The following is a 20975-nucleotide window of genomic DNA, read 5'->3' as shown; positions in this document are numbered from 1 at the left end:
ATGTGGAAGACCCATATTGACATCACATATGAAAACTTCTTATAGTATATACAATTACATATTGGAGCATAAAACCCTATTGTTGAAACTCGCCACATACACATTTATCCATTTTGACAACCTTTTTGGCTCAAATGACAAGAGTTGTCTTCATACCTATCAGTTGGTCTTGATAAATTCTTGAAATACTAAGATATTTCATAATTTTTTCAAATTTTCATCAACATTCCAAATCCATAAATATATATTAGAAGACATTGTCAAGTTGGCTCGGCTGTCTTTTGTATCTATTCCATATTACATAAGTAGAATTTGATATCATCCCACACACCTAGGAAAAATAAGGAAACATGATGGCAGTCTTGAACATGCGACCTCAAGTTGCGATCCATGTTGTATCTGCCCACTTGCGTTTTGTTTTCCTTATGAGGAGGGTTTAGTAATTATTCTCTCCTATTCGACATATGGTACACGAGAGAATAGGTCATAACACTTTTGGCTACTTATTTTTCTAGGATTTTCAAACACTATCTTCCTTGGTGATTTGTAATGTTTAGTATGTGGATTCTAGCATAAACATCTTCTTGGAATCGATTGATTGAAGCTTTCAACAATGTCTATGTGAGAACTTCTTTATCTTAATATCTTCATTGGTTATTGTTAAGTGTCTTATGTTTGATTTTATGATAATTGCACAATACTGTTAGGAGTGCTACTAGTTTTGTTGTGTGAGTGATCTAATGCTAGAATCGGGAACTTAATCGGATAATTATTGTTCCTTGTTCATCGTAGCATGCTAGATTCTTCATTATATGCTGAATATTGATGCTGAATTTAGGGAGACCTTAACTTGTTGCTTGAATGTGTTGCATAAGTAGCATTAACAACCCTATTGTTCCTCTGTTTTAATGCTACTATTGGTTTGAACTTAAGTGATAATCGTTCAAGTTAAGTAATAGTAAAAGGTTTCAAACCACGCTGATCGTGTTTGTTTAATTACGATCTAAGAGGATAAAAGTCTAGGTTTTCCAATAGGTGATCAAAGGATTTGTTAGGATTGTGAGTTCAATGATCGAAAACTTAGTTGAAAGTGGATATTAATCGAGTCCAATGCTTTTTACTATTGTATTTATCTCTTATTTACTAATTTGCCTATTGTAGTTCATGGCGCATTATTCCAAACCCCCCCATATTTCAATCACTTTTCCCTTAGGACACATTAGGACCTTGCTTGCATTAATTATTGACTCATATTATTGCTCCATGTGGATACGATCGTTACTTCCGCTATACATTGATTTGTGAGGGTAAAGTAAGTTAATTATATTTGGTTAAGAGTGTACGACAAACGCCTACCATTGACTAATTACGGGTTGCATTTAAATAAAAATTTTGCTAATTTAATTTAGAGGCGACCCTAAAACATCTTCATGGTGTTTATTGGAGAATTTGAGTGGGGTAACTTAGTCAAGAATGGTGCCATTGAATAAGGGAGGTTAGTCTCATTAGTTGCTATAGTTTAGTTTGTAGTTGATTTGTGTCTGTTTTGTTTTGCTTTATTAATTTAGTTATGCTATTCTTTTCCAGTTTCTAGTTATATGTTTATATCTTTTGTAGTTTGTCTTGTCTTTGGGGTTATTTCCCCTCTATTTTCACCATTAAAAAAAGTATCAAAACATGAGCATGTAACTTCTAGTATATATATTCCAAAAACATAACCTATGTTACAATCAATATTAAGAGAAGAAGAGTTAGTAGAACGTGGGGTCCTTTGTCTGACTTTTGGTTGAGAGAGAAAAAAATTGTTTAGAAATATAAAGTATTATTGAATGCACCAAGTGGACAAATAGTGAAAGGAGGGAGAATGTAACTAACAATGGAATAAAGCAAGATAGGAATACAAACTATGAGTAAACTAGAATTATTAGACATTAGACTTTTTAGGACTAAGACTTATTTTAGGCTAGAAAAATCCATTGTGGGCCTAAAGATAATACCCAAAATCCAATTATTTTTGCCAAACTCTAGGATGAAAGAATGTATCAAAACTCTGGCTCTTTATGGGCTTCGCATAAATCACCAATGATTGGAGTTCACATAGGACCAAATTATGTCTAGTTTGTCAATTAATAGACGAACTTTCCATAACCTAACCATTTATCAAAAGGGTTAAAAACCCAATAAACCATTTATTAAAGGGTCACTCGACGTGCTTATTGACCCGTTTATAAAGCGGACATATATATAAACCTAATCTCATAAACTCTTATCCCTCTTAACCCACCTTCATATACGAACATTTAGTTGAAATGAATCAAAGAGACACCAAAGAACAAATCTCGAATAGTTAAGAGAAATCTTCAAAATATGACAAGCCACACTTATAACATTGATAGTAACATGGCAACTAAAAGAGTAAAGATGTCGAGTTCAAAATAGATGGTTTAGCCACAGTCCAATTTAGTTTAATTAAACGGTCTATATGTATATCGAATTCAATTCACCTATACATCTAAACGAATTAAAATACATACAACTCTATCAATAATGATCAAAATAGAATACCTTAACTAAGTAGAAATGTACAAAGTGCGTAGATTAATAAGAAACCGCAAAGACTAACTAACCCCTAGTCTTGAGAAAGCAAAGTATTTAGGGCTCTTTGTTAAACAAAGTTTTGAGCAATCGAATATAGGCTATGTCCAGTTCACCTTATTTTTGCTTATTTCAGATCTAATCAGATCAGAAAAAAAAAGTTCAGATCAGATCAGATCAGATCAGATCTATCAGTTTTAAAACTTATTTTTACTATTAAATATCTTTCATTACATATTAGTAAAAATTATAATAATTGAATATTAATAAAGTACTCATTGAGACGAATCAAACAAGATCCCACATGACTATATTTTTTCTTATATATTGAGAGAAATCTAAAAGATAAGATCTTGTAATCAGATCAGTTCAGAAAAAATAAGTTCAGATCAGATCAGATCAGAAAAAATAAGTTCAGATCAGATCAGATAAGTTCAGATCAGAAAATTTCAGGTGAACTAAACATATCCATAGAGGAACTTGGCAGGCCCTCCTCCTCCCCCAAAAATCCCCGATAGATACGCAATTACGCATCCTCATACTTCCCCCCGCCCTAGGATTTAATCACCGCCATTAAACCACTTTTCTGCCTTCACCTTTCTTATTTAGTCTCAATTAACATCACTGCAAAACCAAACCCTACTTTCTCTCTCTCTTTTTTTCCAATTCAATACTTCGACAAAATTCTAATCTTTTTTTGTCTATATAATTAGGTTTTTCTTTTTCTTTTTCTTTTTCTTTTTCTTATACACTCTAATACGCTACTCTTTCGTTTCTCGGCGAACAAATTTCGCATATCGCAACGAACGAAGTTGATCGGTATTAAGATTTACTCAGTTTTCGATTGGATTAATCAATCTTTGTTTACCACCAAAAGAAAGGGAATCTACTCATCTAGGGTTTTGTTAGTTTAGCTGATTAAGCAGCGATTTTCGAATTTGATTCGAGGGTTTTGGTTTTGGAATTTGAATCTTATCAAAAGAAAGAAAAAAGGTTGATAATGGTGGAAATAATGGTTGGATCACCGAACGATTGATCGTAACCTAAAAAAAAGGGGTGTGTTTAAATTGTATGGAAACTCGGAGTCGGAAGAGGGCGGAGGCATCCTCATCAGCCCCTTCTTCATCCTCTGTTGGACCTACAACTCGTGCTTCGAAACGGTCTCGGTTTTCCTCTTCATCGTCTTCAACAACAGCTACTCCGGCAACTCGGTCTCGAACTCGGTCTAACGTTAGTGTAACTCCTGCAACAATGGATGAATCATCCTCCCGTGGCGGCCGAAGGGGGAGAAACCACCATGGCTCTGATAAGGACAATGATAAGGGTAAAGAGAAGGAACATGAGATGGAGAAAGAGAGGGAAAATGAAAGAGAAAGAGCGTTAGGGTTGAACATTGATGAAGATGACGATGATAATGACAATGATGATAGTGAAGGAGGTGCTGGTGTTGGTCTTTTGCACCAGAATTTGACCTCTGCTAGTAGTGCACTTCAGGGTTTGCTTCGAAAGCTCGGTGCTGGACTCGATGATTTGCTCCCTTCGTCTGCTATGGGGTCGGCTTCCTCGTCCTCCCACCAGAGTGGAAGGCTTAAGAAGATTCTTTCTGGATTGAGGGCTGATGGTGAGGATGGGAAGCAAGTGGAAGCTTTGACTCAGTTGTGTGAGTTGCTGTCGATTGGAACAGAGGATTCGCTTAGTACGTTCTCTGTGGATTCGTTTGTTCCTGTGCTTGTTGGGTTGCTTAATCATGAGAGTAATCCTGATATAATGCTTCTTGCCGCGAGGGCTATTACTCATTTGGTTGATGTCTTGCCTTCTTCGTGTGCTGCTGTTGTTCATTATGGTGCTGTTAATTGTTTCTGTGCTAGGTTGTTGACTATTGAATATATGGACTTGGCTGAGCAGGTATTACACACTTTTCTTATAATATACAGCTTGTATGTTTTATTTTTCGATATGGAACTTTTAACCATGAATGTAGTAAGCAATTTTGAAATGAGGACCAATTGCATCAAATTGAATAACTTGAAATTGTGGCTAGTTTTTGGGGAAGGATATCCAAGTAATGTAGTCAATATCATGGTTTGAAATTTGGTTGTACGCGAATCTATCTGATTGCATTAGATATCCCACATCAATTTTAGATTTTAGGGTTTAGGCTTTAAGAAATTAGTCTCACAGTATTGCTGACAACAATAATGAGTGAACTGCAATTTGGTATCAACAACAACATGAGTGAAATTGTAGACTACAACAATGTTCACTCCAATGCCAGTGGATATTGATTTCAGGTTCTGAGAAAAATTGTTTGTCTAGTTATGTTAGACGACAATAATGCAGATATGGTTTGATCGTATTGGAAGTGGACAAACGATGCATTATGAATCAAATAACCTTATGATTTATATTTTAGGTTTTACAAAAGTTGTGGAAGAGAGTCTGAGGAGAAGGTGAAGTCGCTTCTGCGTAAAGGATATGGCCTAGGGGCCACGTCCACTGGCTCACAATCTACTTCTTCCTCTCCTAAATGTTACCTTGCTTTTGCGTGGTTTCATTTAATTCAATTTTAGTTTCACCTTGTTGTTAATTGAAGCTCAGATTCTAAATATTTGTGGGCACACCTCTGTGCTTCCTTACTGGATATGCAAATGAACTTGTATAGCTGTATGTGATGTATATCTGATAAATTGAACCAATATTGGATGAATTACTGAGTGATTATGGGATTATATTGAATTTTTGGAATGGCACAGTCCCTGCAAGCACTAAAGAAGATATCACAAGAGCATCCGACTGCGTGTTTACGAGCTGGGGCGCTAATGGCAGTGCTTTCTTATCTTGATTTCTTTTCAACCGGTGTTCAGGTTACCTTGTCTACCTTTATTTGTTGTTTTTGGATGTTATGTGATGCAGATACGTCTAAACCGGTGTTTTACCATGTGCATAATGTGTGTTTCTTATCCCATTTTAGCGAGTAGCTTTGGCTACTGCTGCAAATATGTGCAAGAAGCTCCCTTCGGATGCTGCTGATTTTGTGATGGAAGCTGTTCCTCACCTAACAAACCTCCTTCAGTACCATGATGCAAAGGTAGGCTGCAAGATGACATGATTTTCTGCCATCTTGAGCGTTTGATAATATAAAGCCCTTTTGGATTTTTGTTTACATGTCTTGCGTTTTATGGGATTTCAGGTTCTGGAGCATGCTTCTGTTTGCCTTACTCGAATTGTTGAGGCCTTTGCATCATCTGCTGAGAAACTTGATGAGCTTTGCAATCATGGTCTTGTTACCCAGGCTGCTTCGCTTATTTCAACCAGTAATTCTGGTGGGGGTCAGGCCTCTTTGAGCACGTCTACTTACACCGTAAGCACGGGGATTCTTCTACAGTATAATCTGTATTCTTAAATTTGGTTTTAGTGTGATTTGGTTTTTTTTTTGTAGGGCTTGATCCGACTTCTTGCTACATGTGCAAGTGGGTCTACTGTGGGAGCCAAGACATTGCTGCTACTTGGTATAAGTGGCATTCTCAAAGATATCTTGACCGGATCTGGACTTGTGGGAAATATGTCTGTATCTCCTGCTCTTAGCAGGCCACCGGAGCAGGTAAGCATATTGGTATCCTTGGTCGCTTCAGTACACTAAAGAAAATTATTAAAGAAAGTTTCTCATGTAGAGTTGAATATGTGTTGGTTGCAATGAATATAGATTTGAAAGCACTGATGATGGAATTTCTTTTCCTTTGTTTTGTCTGTGAGTATCTAATAGAGAGATTGCTGCATTTATCATTCTTTGATTGGTGATGGTTCAACAGTAAATTATAGTTTTGTCTGATTCCTTAGAAATGTGCTGTTAATTTTAGCTTATGAATGTTTATACTTGACTCAGGAGAGTTGATTGTTCTTGGTCCCCTTTTTGACGAATAGAAGGATATAGGAGAGTCTTTATGATTCCTGGTAAGTACTTAAAGTTAAGAGATTGAAGACCTTCTGAGAGAGATTAAGCTGCAAAGAGGGAAACATGATGAGATATGAGTTTATGGATATGATATATGCAGATACATATTATAAACATAATGTTCACCACACCCTGGTTGGTCCTAATAATCCCCCCTCCTCCATATGGTTCAAGAGGTGTATGCACTTGGCCCGATCTTCCTTTTCTGGAACTTTGTCCTTGTACAGTGAAATCATCTGTAGCATTTAGATATTATATGGTAGAGCTTAGATATGCTTATAGAATCGCGGATTCATAGCTTCATAGGTTTTTGCAGATAGATAATTCTTTCCATCCTGAGGTGGAAAGGCCCGTCTGCTTATAGTGGGATGTTACCTTGGTTTGCGATTGGTGGCCGGATCATTTGTTTGAGCATTGATATCTAATATTAGTATCTAACTTTTATTTGATCTTCACGGGGTTTTATTTTGCTATTGTGAGGTTCAGATAGCTTAGGAGCTGTGATTTCATATTGTGATGTTGGTAATGTAACTCCATGTCACATTGTGGTGTGCTATCAAATGATTTAGCACTTCTTGGACTTTCTTCTGCTTTAATTCTGGTGTGCTATGATGTGTTGCTTTTTGATTAGGTGGTCTTAGTAGTGGTTGTGTGCATGACACTATTTTTCCTTTTTTGTTCCTTGAGAATGGAATGTGGTTGAATAGCTGTGTTAGTTAACATAACATATTATCGTTTTTTCCCCCCTGTAGAAGTTATTGTAATCAGTATGTCTGGGAGCTACATTATGACATTTGACCTTTTTGTTCCTGACTTAGATATTTGAGATTGTGAACCTTGCAAATGAGCTGCTTCCTCCCCTTCCGCAAGGAACAATTTCCCTTCCAGCAAGCTCTAACTTATTTGTAAGAGGGCCCCTTTTTAAGAAGTCACCAATGAGCAGTTCTAGCAAGCAAGATGAGACAAATGGTAATGTGCAAGATGTGTCAGCAAGAGAGAAACTTCTGAATGAACAGCCTGAGCTTCTGCAGCAATTTGGAGTGGACCTTCTTCCTGTTTTAATACAGGTTTCACTTTTTGATCCTTGTTTAGCTTTAAGTTCTACATGTTCAGTTCAGTAGCATTAATTCTTAATTTATCTCCGCTGAGCAGATTCATGGATCAAGTGTAAACGGCCCTGTTCGCCACAAATGCCTGTCTGTGATCGGTAAACTTATGTTTTTCAGCAATGCAGATTTGATATCATCTCTGAATAGCACGACAAATATCTCAAGGTGCTTGTCTTTGGTTTAAAAGGCTTCAATTTATAGTATACCTATTTTCTGCATTGTCATTTGTTTTTTTAAAATTTTTTTCCCTCCCCCCCTAGGTATGCCTAGCTTGAGAAACGAGAAAAATTTGAAGAAAAATATAACAAACATGATACTAAATAAAATACAACCAAGTAACCAAATATTACATAATCATGTTTGATCGTCTATTACACTCTGCAATACTATGGTTGTCGGGGCTCTCACTCTATTTATCCATTTTTTTCCACTCAGTTTCCTTTCTGGTGTTTTGGCTTGGAAGGATCCTCAAGTATTAGTTCCTGCTCTACAAATTGCAGAGATACTGATGGAAAAACTCCCCGAGACATTCTCCAAGATGTTTGTGAGGGAAGGAGTAGTTCATGCTGTAGATTCTCTCATAGCTGCTCCATCAAGCTCGGTTTCAGCTCACTCTGCTACTCCTGAAAAAGAGAGTGAGTCGACTTTGGGATCATCGGGTCGTGCTAGACGTTTAAGGAGAAGAAGTGGAAACCAGCAGCAAGATGTCAACTCTGTAGATGAGTTGAAAAATTCAGTTTCAGTTAGTGTTGGTTCACCTCCAACCTCGGTTGAAATTCCAACTGTCAGTTCTAATCTTCGCACAACTGTCAGTGGTTGTGCAAAATCTTTCAAGGATAAGTACTTCCCTTCTAATCCTGGGACTACTGATGTTGGCATTTCTGATGATCTCTTGCACCTGAAGAATCTATGTGCTAGGTTGAATGCCGGGGTTGAGGAGCAGAAGTCTAAAGTGAAAGGAAAATCAAAGACTGCTGGAGCTTATATAGCAGATTTAGTCACTGGCAAGGAGGAAAACTTGGTTGGAATAGTTTCCGAGATGCTAGGGGAACTAAGTAAAGGGGATGGTGTTTCTACGTTTGAATTTATTGGCAGTGGTGTTGTTGCTGCCTTGCTCAACTATTTTTCCTGTGGATACTTTAACAAAGAGAAAATTTCAGAGGTGAATCTTCCTAAGCTTAGACAACAAGCACTCAAAAGATATAAATTATTTATTTCCATTGCCCTTCCTACTAGTGGCACAGGAGGGAATGTAGCTCCTATGACTGTTTTAGTCCAAAAGCTTCAAAATGCTCTGTCCTCACTGGAAAGGTTTCCAGTTGTATTAAGTCATTCAGCTAGGTCATCAGGTGGCAGTGCACGGCTGTCATCAGGTTTGAGTGCATTATCTCAACCATTTAAGTTGCGTCTATGTAGAGCTTCAGGAGAGAAGTCCCTTCGTGATTATTCAAATACTGTTGTACTCATTGATCCATTAGCAAGTTTAGCGGCTGTCGAAGACTTCCTTTGGCCCCGAGTTCAACGAGGTGACTCTGGGCAAAAGGCTTCAACTTCTGTTGGAAATTCTGAGTCAGGGCCATCACCTACAGGAGCTGGTGCTTCATCGCCAGCAGCCTCAACTCCTGCTACTAGTACTCGCCGCCAGTCAGCCAGATCCAGATCAGGTGTAAATATAGGAGACACTTCTAGGAAAGATGCATCTCAGGACAAAACTAACAGCTCTTCGAAGGGGAAGGGTAAAGCTATACTAAAACCAGCACCAGAGGAAACAAAAGGTCCTCAAACCAGAAATGCTGCTCGTAGACGAGCTGCTTCAGATAAAGATGCCCAACTGAAATCACCAGCTGAAGAATCTAGTTCTGAGGTGTGTTCTATGTGTATTTTGTGCTTGGTTACTGTGAATTATGCATAGTTAGACTGAGACTTCATTTGAGCTGAAAATAAGTACCAGCAGCAACTACCTCCACTCCTTGATCTCTTTGTTTTTTGGGCTGGCTTATGCTTTATTCATGTACTCCTATATAATGGTCTAAAGTGAAGCTTCCTTATTGATCATCTCGTAAATATGTATTTAATTATTTATTTGTGCGCTTTTTGGACTTTACAAAAGTTCATTTTGTATATTAGGAACATTATATAACTTTTCCAATTCTTGAATTGCACTCCTTATTGGTTCTTGCAGGATGAAGATTTGGAGATGTCTCCTGTTGACATTGATGATGCATTGGTGATTGAAGATGATGATATCTCTGATGATGAAGATGATGACCATGATGATGTATGTAAATTTGGATTGTGATTCTTAATTTATATTACACCTAGCACAGTTATGAAGACGTTTTTTTTTTTTTTTGATTGAATACCTAAATGCTTTCTGTTTGAGCATTCAAAAAGTGTGAAGAAACATTTTATGCTCTTTTTTTAGAACTTGACCTGTTTTGATGATGCCCAATTTGATTGTTTTTCTTTTACCTTCTTAATGTTTGATGCTACTTTGATCTTTTGTTTAATTGGTGGTTTTGCTATGCTTTGAGCCCAAAATTACGAACAGCATGTACCTGAAAAGTGAAATGTTTTATGTGGACTTGTGATTGTTGGAGCGAAGTGTGGTTAAGAAGCCAGTTAAGTGTTGTGGGGTCTCTTTATATCAATTCAGCTTGCCTAATCTGCTGTTGCAACTTATTTTGCAGGTACTGAGAGATGATTCTCTTCCAGCTTGCATGGCTGACAAAGTTCATGATGTGAAATTAACCGATTCTGCTGAAGAAAGTGCTGCTGCTCCTGCAACCAGTGATAGTCAGAATAATCCTGCTTCAGGTTCCAGTAGTAGAGCTGCCACTGTAAGGGGATCAGATTCGACAGATTTTCGGAGTGGGAGTTCATTTGGTTCCAGAGGGGCAATGTCATTTGCTGCTGCTGCCATGGCTGGGCTTGCTTCTAATGGCAGGGGTATTAGGGGAGGAAGAGATCGTCATGGACGTCCTCTTGGTGGCTCCAATGATCCTGCTAAATTAGTTTTCTCTGCTGGTGGGAAGCAACTTAACCCAAATTTGACAATTTATCAGGCTATTCAGCGGCAGCTTGTGACTGATGAAGAAGATGATGAGAGGTACAATGGCAATGATCTCGTCACCAGTGATGGTAGCAGGCTATGGAGTGATATCTATACAATCACCTATCAAAGGGCAGAAAGCCAGGTTGAGAAGTCCCATGGGGCTGTGAATTCTGCCTCTCCATCAAAGTCCACCAAATGCGGATCTGCTCCCAGTTCAAGTGCTGCTGCCTCACACCGTTTACCCCTGGACAGCATTTTGCAAGGAGAACTTCCCTGTGATATGGAGAAAAATAATCCAACATACAATATTTTATCACTGCTACGTGTACTAGAAGGTTTGAATCAACTTGCACCTCGCTTGAGGGTTCAAACAGCTTCTGATAAATTCTCAGAAGGAATGATTTTAAGTCTAAATGAGTTAAGTGTTACTGGAGCTAAGGTTCTTACTTCAGAATTTGTCAACAGCAAGCTCACCCCAAAATTGGCTCGACAAATACAAGATGCACTTGCACTATGCAGTGGCAGCCTGCCGTCCTGGTGCTACCAGTTGACTAAAGCATGTCCCTTTTTGTTTCCTTTTGAAACTCGCCGGCAGTTTTTCTATTCAACTGCCTTTGGATTGTCTAGGGCCTTATATCGTTTGCAGCAACAGCAAGGTGAGGGTCAAGGGTCTAATGAAAGAGAAGTTCGAGTTGGGAGGTTACAGCGCCAGAAGGTTCGTGTATCAAGAAATCGCATTTTAGATTCAGCAGCCAAAGTTATGGAAATGTATTCTAGCCAGAAGGCGGTCCTTGAAGTAGAGTATTTTGGTGAGGTTGGGACAGGATTAGGTCCGACATTGGAGTTTTACACCCTTTTAAGTCATGATTTGCAGAAAGTGGATTTGGGAATGTGGAGGACGAATTGTTCATTTGATAAGTCTTCTGCAGAATTTGGTACTAATGACCAGAGCAAAGATGGGAAATCTGAAGACGCCTCAGGATTGAGTAATGTGGCTAATGCAAATCTTGTTCATTCCCCGCTTGGATTGTTTCCTCAACCGTGGCCGCCAAGTGCCGATGCGTTAGAGGGTAGCCATTTTAGCAAAGTTATTGAACATTTCCGATTGCTTGGACGAGTCATGGCCAAAGCTCTTCAAGATGGGAGGCTTTTGGATCTGCCATTATCAACTGCTTTTTTCAAGCTTGTGCTTGGACAGGTATTGAAGTGCCGTTTCATTCAGCTTGTAGGAAATCTTCTCTTGTTCACCCTAGGCGCACCCATGGGTTTGCCTAGTTTTTGGAAGCAGCATGTATAACCCTCCCCCATTACAAAAAAATTACAAAATAAATAATAACATTGTGGGAAATTCCTAAACAGTATCTCAGACCTTGAGTTGTCATGTTTTATATTTCAAAAGTACAGATTCTATCTCCTCCTGTGTCTTTTTTGGACTTATGTTTGATTATAGTTGGTGTTTGTTGTTCTTAAGATGTTCTTTCCCCCATTATCAGAGTCCTCTCTTTGCTCATGCTAACTTGGATCCTGTGTTGTAGGAACTTGATTTACATGATATCCTCTCATTTGATCCTGAGGTTGGCAAAACTTTACGAGAATTACAAGCCTTAGTTTGCAGAAAGCAATATTTAGAATCAATAGGTGGTGATCATCCAGATGTAATAGCTGAGCTGTGCTTTCGTGGAACTCCAGTTGAGGATCTATGTTTGGATTTTACACTTCCTGGATATCCGGATTACGTCTTGAGACCAGGGGATGAAAATGTGAAGTTCTATGAAACTCTTTTTCATGCTAGGTTTTGTTCACTCTGGTTAATTGTGCCTGGGCCATTCTAACTTTTTCTGTGGGCTAATTGTAGGTGGATATCAATAATTTGGAGGATTACATATCATTGGTAGTGGATGCCACAGTTAAGACGGGAATTACAAGGCAAATGGAAGCTTTTAGGGCAGGATTTAACCAGGTTATGATCTGTCTTCCTTTCTCTTTGATTTATACTTCCTCCGTTTCTTTTGTAGTTACACTTTACCTTTTCACACTTGCAAATGTAAATTTTTAAACATTAATATCTCTAAATTTGCATTTGTAAAAATTATAAAAGTTGATATTCCAGAAGTACATAACGAGACGAATCAAACAAGATCTCACATGATTAATTTTTTTCCTTACCCATTAATCACAAATGATAGTCAAACATAAATTTATGAATAGTGTTAAAACTCAAAATGTAACTATTAAAAAGAAACGGAAGGAGTACAAAATAATGGTGATTTTGACATTTTACTTACCCCTGGTTTTATAGCATTTGGTGTGTTCTAATCGATTGTTTGAACTCTTAAATGTTCTTATGCCTTCTTAGATATATACTCCCTCCGTCCTTTATTAGTTTACCCACTTTGACTTATAACACTATTCATCATTGTTACTTTGACCATCATTTATGCTTTATATTTAAGGAAAAATATAATCATGTGAAATATGGTTTGATTCGTCTCAATATGTAGTTTTGGAATATCAAATTTTTATAATTTTTACAAATACTTAAGTAGAGATTATTACTCAAAGTTTTGCATCGATAAATGTGAAAAGTCAAAACGGGTAAACTAATAGAGGACGGAGGGAGTATATTTTAAGTTTTTCTCTATCAGTGTAAAGCTTGTCTATCATTTTTAATGCTTTGTTAGATACGGAGTATTAATGAAGGCGATCATCTCAGAGAAAGTGGTGAATTTTGATTTGTTTTCTCTGATGTGTGTAACTGACATGGCTGTTATGTTGACTCACAATAGCAGTTTTAATGGCTTTACTGTCAATCTTTAATTACTCTCTTTGTTCTCAAATAAATGCTGAATCTCATGATAAGTGAGCCAAGTAGGTCCTACGTCTCACTATTCAGTAGACAGTGTTCCCTCAACCCCCTTCCAATTATCTTTCACAGTCAAATCAGATACGGTTTTTTCATCAAATACCCCCGACAAATCAAAAAATTCACAATATACCCTCAATGTTTCAGAAATGCACCGTATATCCTTGAGTTTTCGGAAACGTGCACCAGATACCCTTTTGCCTAACTGCCGTTAACCCACAGTTAGCTTTATTTACAATTTTACCATCATTAACCCTAAACCCTAATCTAACCTAACCCTAACCCTAATCCAATCCTAACCCTTACTCTAATCCTACCCCTAAACCCTAACCCTAAATCTTTGGCAGCCCCCACCCTCTCCCCCCCTCCCCCACCCCATCCCCTACCCCCCCTCCCCCACCCCACTGCTGGCCTCCCCCACCGCTGGCCTCCCCTCACCGCTGATTTCCCAGCCGCCGATTTTTCAGCCGCCGACTTCCTAGCCCCGCCGAATTCCTAGCCCCGACTTCACAACCCTTCGAACACCAAACCCCAACCCTTCCCCCTCAAACGCCAAACCCCACCCCTCCCCTCGAACGCCAAACCCATTCCCCTCCCCTTCGAACGCCGGCGACCTTCGAAAAATCGAACTTGTTTCATGGGCGACGAACCTTTGAACCCTCCGTTTTATTGTACGACGCCAGTGAGCAGGAGCGAAAGTGAGAGACGAATCAGCGGCAAATTTCCGACAGCGACGGAGACATCAGCGCGTAGGAGAAAGAACAAACGAAAAAAACTTAAAAAGTTCGTAAAAAATGAAGAAAGAGAACATGTGAGAGAGTGTCTGAAGTTGCGAGGGGGAGGGGGTGGGAGATTGCGACGGGAGGAGGGGGAGGGGGTGGGAGTAGCGAGGAGGGAGGGGAGGGGTTGGGGGCTGCGGCGGGGGGAGGGGTGGAGGTTGCGGCAGAGGGAGGGTGGGTGGGGGGATGGTGGAGGGATGGTGGAGGGGTAGGGGGCTGGGTTGGGCTTAGGATTAAGGGTTAGGGTTTAGATTTTAGGGTTAGTAATTAGATTAGGGTTAGGGATTATGTTTAGATTTTAGGGTTAGGAGTTAATTGTGGCAAAATGGTAAATAAAGTTAACGGGGAGTTAACGACAGTTAAAAAAAGGGTATTTGGTGCACAAAAATGAAAAGTCAGGGGTATATGGTGAATTGTTGAAACATTGAGGGTATATTGTGAATTTTTTGATTTGTCGGGGGTATTTGGTGAAATAACCGAATCAGATAAATTACGCTTCGGTGAGATGGCACCCAACTCCTTGACAAGACAGGCATTTTCACGGACTAGTAACACTTTCCCTTTTTGGATGTTTTAAACTAAATGCAACAAGGCTTATCTCATTTGTGGTTTCTACCGTTCTTTCCTCATCGCACGGACTCTTCTTATATCTCTCTTATCTCTCTCGTCATGACACCTCTTATCTCTCTCGTCATGACACCGGTCTCCTTAAGATGTTAAGGATGCATTTATTTGAGAACAAAGGGAGTAGGAAATTTCCTTTCAAATTATCTTTAGATGTTTCAACCAGTTGATGTCTCTGACGACTTGTTTTACGTTAGTGTGGGGCTTTAGATGTTTCAACCAGTTGATGTCTCTGACAACTTGTTTTACTTTACTGTGGAGTACCCAGTACTCTGTACAGATGCACTCTATACTAGCCTATGCTGCGTTGATGTATCTTGCTTTTCACAGTGCTTTTGAAATGGGTGATAATGCTTGTTATGTTTCAATGCTTAGAAGGGGTTGGTGCACGTTGGTTGTTACTTAGTATTTCCCCCGTTCCATTATTATTGCAACATCACCCCTTGGCACATATTTCTAAGAAAAGCCATGCGAAATAGGGAAAAAAGTGGGACCCGTGTGATAGGAGAGACATAGAGAGAAGGTATCACCAATTAATTCGAAACTTCTAAATAAGAGAAATGTTACAATTAAAAAAGAACTAAAAAAGAATGGAGGAAGTATGTTTCTGCTATGTTCGTGAAGTACTTGTGTGAGTTAATTTTGACCTGGTGATTTATTGTGTAGGGCTGATTTGTTGAGTTGTCACCTGGATCATCTCATGCATTTGGGATATTGTTTGTGTTGTGGGCTTGTATTTTGTATTAACTAATCATCATATCTTGTGATCAGGTCTTCGACGTCACCTCCTTACAGATATTTTCTCCAGATGAGCTTGATTGCTTGCTTTGTGGTCGTAGAGAGCTGTGGCAGGTAAACTGCTTTCAAATTTTGTTTACTTGGGCAGTTTTGTAAATAATTATCTTTACAATGTTTGGCTGATATTGTCATCTTGTGCAGCCTGAGATGCTTGTTGATCACATTAAATTTGATCATGGATACACAGCCAAAAGCCCTGCAATAGTTAATGTACTTTTCCTAACTTGAATGAACTCCTACAAGCCTAAGTTTACTCTTTACTTTCCACTGAATGCTGAATCATTTACTTATTTCAGTTGCTTGAGATTATGGGCGAATTCACACCAGATCAGCAACGTGCTTTTTGTCAATTTGTCACCGGTGCTCCACGTCTTCCACCAGGTGGTTTGGCTGTGCTGAACCCCAAGTTGACTATTGTGAGGAAGGTAATGTATAATTTTTTTATGTCCGACATACTTCAGTTTCTCTTGATTCTCTATCATATTTACCCAAGCAGCTTTTCTCTAAATTTGTTGTGTCTTTTCACAGCATTCTTCCACTGCAACCCCAGCTTCAAATGGAACAGGCGCTTCAGAAACTGCAGATGATGATTTACCAAGTGTCATGACTTGCGCTAATTACCTCAAGCTTCCTCCTTACTCAACAAAGGTATTGTGTAACTTGTCTCCCAAGTCCCAACTGCTGCCTTTGGAGATCCTTATACTTCCTTTTTTTGGAAACAAAGGGCAACACTTTTACTTTTATGATTGCTAAATCATAACATTGACCAACATCTTTAATTACTCATTAGTAAAAATTATGAAATCGTTGATATTTTCAAAATGTACATGATGACAAATCAATACCATTTTCAATTCAAAAGAAAAAAAGAACAAAGCAATACCATTGTACAAAATTAACATATGATTAGTTGAAGATGTGGTCATAATGGGGGGATGTGGAATTGTGAATAATGCAAATGTCAAGGTGTTTGCAACTTTTAAGAATGGCGTAAGTATCAGATATGTTATCAGCATAATTTCAAGAGAAGTAACACCAAATTTGTTGTATTTGCCGAGCAGGAGGTTATGTACAAGAAGTTGCTCTATGCTATCAATGAAGGACAAGGATCGTTTGATTTGTCATGAGTCGTGAGGGGTCTTCATGTTATCAGAACGAGGTTTGTATGGCTACAGACATTCTTACTTGGGCTGAATATGTTCTTTGAAGTAGATCATGTATTGTGCTGAAATAATGCCTTTGCGAAAGCGGTGGCATATAGGTTTTTCTTATTTTGAAACTTTTGGAGACGGCCTGGTTGAATTTTGGGGTTCGTTTAGGTATTTGGAACATGTTTATGATCTGTAGTACATTTTGTATATAATTCCTCCTCTAACCTCACACATATAGATTCAGGTGGTCTTCTGAGTTTCTTGCTGTTTTCGATCGCTAAAGCAATCATCTTTTCAGTAGTACCAAGTATATCTACCCAATTTCAGTTGCTAAGGAAATTGTTTTAGGTGAATTTTATTTGGAGCGGCGGCTTTGGATGGAATGAATGGGGGTTAAGTTCTTTTGTTGTCGCTTTCAGGCATGTACATATTAGTTTTAATGCTTTGATATTTTCCTACATTTTCCGGAACACTTAATGTATTCTAGACTATGAGTAGGAAATAATCTGTTCTCAAATGATCTCTTATAATTATTCATTTGATCTTTTATGATATGGTAGTGTGTGTCACTGCGTATGGTTTAATTGTCAATATTTCTTTAATGTTAGATCAACAAAATGTGACCTGGTCGTAAGACCTTTTTTGGCAGTTGAAAAACAAATTATAATGGACACCATAAGATTTTCCTCTAAAGGATTATTATATGGGCTTCTTATACATGTTGTCGAGAGACCAGTTAGGCAGTTATATTTCGGTGAATTCCGTATCTTCAACTTCCAAATTAAGGTCTTTTGATGGGCAGCGTTTCTCTTTGTGCTTTGTTGATGTTGATGAGACCCCCTGAACTAGATTAGTGGAGTCTGTTAGAAGTAGAACTCTCAAGCTTTTTATACCTATTTGTCGCGCTTTCTGGACACCATTGTAATGCTGCATACTCTGAGTTGAGGAGGAACCATAAATAATCTCCTTATCTCGTGCTATGGCGGTGTGATCCTTAAAGTAAGACCCAGCTATACGCCGCTTTCCAGATATCTTCTTGATTGATCTAGGCTCTTTTCCGAATCCCGTTAACTATTAGGGTTAAATTGGGCTGATCGAATTGTCTTCCGATTGCCGTTTAATATTGTTGCTTTAGAGAGGGTTCCTCGTAATGCACTGATTTGTAATCTGGGTCCTTTTTTTACAGCGGATTGGTCGCATTATGAAGTACTACCTCCTGTCTTTATTAGTTTACCATATTTCTTTTTGGTATGTCCCTTATTAGTTTACTCATTTCTTTTGTTTTTATTTTTGGAATGAGACAACTAGCTTTCCATCATACACACATTCAATTTTAACATAAAATAATAGTTTTTTTTTCTTTCTATGTCACACAACATTGTTTCTCCTAAAATTTTATGCAAAAGAAACGGATAAACTAATAAAGACGGGGAGGGACTATATATCAACTAGATTCGATTTCTGATTCAGATTGAAAACCTTTTTGTTTCTTGATAGCCAAATATTCCATGCTATTGAGATCTGAGATGAACTCTATTATTATATCGTCTTGTTCGTCAGCTTCCCTTAGCATCCATTGGTAGTTTCTACTTTTTAGCCCAAATTCCAATACCAGCTCTCTTCCACTTTGAGTTTTCATAACCAAGAGTAGAGGATTTCCAGGCCTTCATTGTTATCTCACGTTCTCCAGACAGATGGTTATCGTCATCTTGCTGTTCATTGCACATCAAGCAAGCCCGTCCGCTTCGAATTTTATTTTTCTAAAATTGTTTTTGATAACCAGTTCTTTGCTGAAAAATTTCCAGAGAAAATATTCCATGTAGGCCATATATTTCTCTTCCAAAACTTTTTCCAAAAGGAATTATTGTGTGATCTATCTTTGATTATGGAGAAACCAGTTTCCTGATTTGATCGAGCATCTTCCATGGTTGAGACAAAAAATTCTCATGTTTTATTAGTGGGAAGGGGTCTAGGAGATGATGTTGGTTACTTATTGACATTACAAATGTAGGTAGTAGAAGTCATTCGATATTGGAAGAAGATACAGGATTTTGGTTGGCATAAAAATAAGAACTTGTACTTTCATTAAGTTATACTCCCTCTGTTTTTTTTTTATCTTTTTCACTTGGAATCTTGATACTATTCATGTTTAGAGAGAATCTTCTCAAATACTCTCAATTTATAAGAAAAAACATAGTCATGTGGGATCTTGTTTGATTCGTCTCAATTAGTACTTTATTAATATTCAATCGTCATAATTTTTACTAATATATAATGAAAGATATTTAAGTTTTAAAACGTGCATTGGAAGACGCGCACAGGAAAGTGAGAATGATAAAAAAAAACAGAGGGAGTACTTCATATGAGCAATGATATTCTCATACCGGATATGTGCCGATACCATGACATTTATGTAATTTTGATGACAAAAGTAGTTATAAATTTTTTGTTTTTCTTAATTTTTTTGGGGGGCTTGTTAGTTGAAATCTTATATCATATCCTAACAATATCTTATCATATCAGTTAGCTATTAAATCATATCTGAACTACATCTAATCATGGGCATTGTTAAACATCGCCCCACAATTACTTAAAATCGCCCTGAGACTATTTTATTGGACTGTTTTACCCTTTTTTTTTTTTTACCACCCGCCATCACCTCCCCCACCACCTCCCACTACCCGCCATCACCTCCGTCCTTCTGCCACCTCCATCTGATCTTCTGCGTATGCAAACTGGAGTTATTTTCTACAAGCAACATCTGATCTTCTGAGTACCCACCACACAATCGACCAAGAAAAATGGTACAATGAGCCGCAGATGAACCGAGTTTACCTTCTTGTAAACATGCCGCAGATGATCTTCTGAGTACCCATCACCTCCGTCCTTCTGCCACCCGCCACCAACCTAGCGTCGAAATTTTTTTTGAACCATGGGGCAAACGTCTCGCCGAGACGATCGCCCCATGGCCCGAACGTCAGGCCTGGACGTTCGAGCCATGGGCGATCGTCTCGCCTGGACGTTTCACCCATGGCCCGAACGTCCAGGCCCGACGTTCGGGCCATGGGGCGAACGTCCAGGCGAGACGTTCGCCCCCATGGTTAAAAAAAAATTCGAGATTTACTGGGCCATGGTTGGCGATGGTGGTGAGAGAAAGGTGCCGGCAGGAGAAAGAAAGGTCGAAGGAGAGAGAAGGCCGGCGAAGGTGAGAGAAAGGCCGCGACGGAGAAAGAAAGGCCGTGAAGGAGAAAGAAAGGTTGACGAAGGTGAAGAAGGCCGGCGAAGGAGAGAGAAAGGCCGACGAAAGTGAGAGGAGGTCGGCGAAGGAGAGAGAAAGGTTGCTGTGGGGGATGGCAGGAGGTGAGGGTGGTGGTGTTGGATCTGAAATTTGAGGTGAAAAGGTTACCAATGTAATTTTAATTGTTTTGTGGGCGATTTTAAGTAATTGTGGGGGCGAGGTTTAGAAGTTCAGCTAATCATATCAAGTATCTGGTATGGGAAAAGTTTTCCCATACCAGATATGGGAGTATACTTTCTCTACTTCATATAGAGGAATTAACTGCCTAAGGGTGTGTTTATTACTTAGACTCAATTTCAAATTTTAGACTGTGTCACATTAGCTTTTCAATATTTATTAGTTCTACAGATTCACTTTAGACTCATTTCAATTTTATACTTTATTCCTCATACTCCTTTCAGATTCACTCTAAAAAAAAAAGAAAGACACATGACATTCTTTTACTGACCAAAAAGATACCCTTTGCATGCAAGAGTCTTGAATATCAAAACTCAACCCAAGACTGTCCAAAATTTTACTTAATTATAGTTGAGTCTTGCCACAAAGACTCTGTGCGAGAATACCTCAAGACTCTCGATATTCTCACCTTAAAATATCAAGCGTCGTAATCAAGTGGAAATTCTTGCTCTCATGATTAATAAAAAATATATTTTTGAAAGTGCAAACTATGATCATATATGGAAACAACTTCCTAGGATATCTATCTCATGTTAAACCAAACACCATTGAGATTGGAGGTAGAAGGGGTCTT

General features: G+C 38.6%; 1 protein-coding gene across 3 annotated transcripts; it reads left to right on the top strand.

The window, feature by feature from the left end:
- Window positions 1-3078: 3078 nt before the first annotated feature.
- On the top strand, window positions 3079-18244 carry LOC104903930 (E3 ubiquitin-protein ligase UPL3). Of its 3 annotated transcripts, none has more exons than XM_048635937.2 (18): window positions 3079-4500; window positions 5349-5459; window positions 5567-5683; window positions 5786-5956; window positions 6035-6196; window positions 7366-7614; window positions 7700-7821; window positions 8092-9520; window positions 9839-9934; window positions 10347-11909; window positions 12247-12471; window positions 12567-12671; window positions 15749-15829; window positions 15917-15985; window positions 16072-16200; window positions 16304-16423; window positions 16837-16934; window positions 18113-18244. In XM_048635937.2, exons 1-17 carry the CDS (start codon window positions 3667-3669, stop codon window positions 16900-16902), a joined length of 5649 nt encoding a protein of 1882 aa, XP_048491894.1. In that variant the 5' UTR covers window positions 3079-3666; the 3' UTR covers window positions 16903-16934; window positions 18113-18244. The 3 variants fall into 3 exon arrangements, with proteins under 3 accessions (XP_048491894.1, XP_010690376.2, XP_010690374.2); XM_010692074.4 differs by lacking the exon at window positions 18113-18244 and adding an exon at window positions 17275-17480; XM_010692072.4 differs by lacking the exon at window positions 18113-18244 and having other exon boundaries at window positions 16837-17480.
- The last annotated feature ends 2731 nt before the right edge of the window (window positions 18245-20975 follow it).

The sequence above is a fragment of the Beta vulgaris genome, chromosome 9 (genome assembly GCF_026745355.1).
Source record: "Beta vulgaris subsp. vulgaris cultivar EL10 chromosome 9, EL10.2, whole genome shotgun sequence".
Classification (NCBI taxonomy): domain Eukaryota; kingdom Viridiplantae; phylum Streptophyta; class Magnoliopsida; order Caryophyllales; family Amaranthaceae; genus Beta; species Beta vulgaris.
Note: the sequence above shows the minus strand (reverse complement) of the source record. Positions and strands in the feature narration are given on the sequence as shown.

Bases quoted from the DNA above. Each gene is read 5' to 3' on its own strand.
- LOC104903930 (XM_048635937.2), top strand. From the start codon at position 3,667: ATGGAAACTCGGAGTCGGAAGAGGGCGGAGGCATCCTCATCAGCCCCT. The intron at 9,521-9,838 runs GTGTGTTCTATG...TGGTTCTTGCAG, and splicing joins CTGAAGAATCTAGTTCTGAG to GATGAAGATTTGGAGATGTC. The intron at 16,201-16,303 runs GTAATGTATAAT...GTCTTTTCACAG, and splicing joins AGTTGACTATTGTGAGGAAG to CATTCTTCCACTGCAACCCC.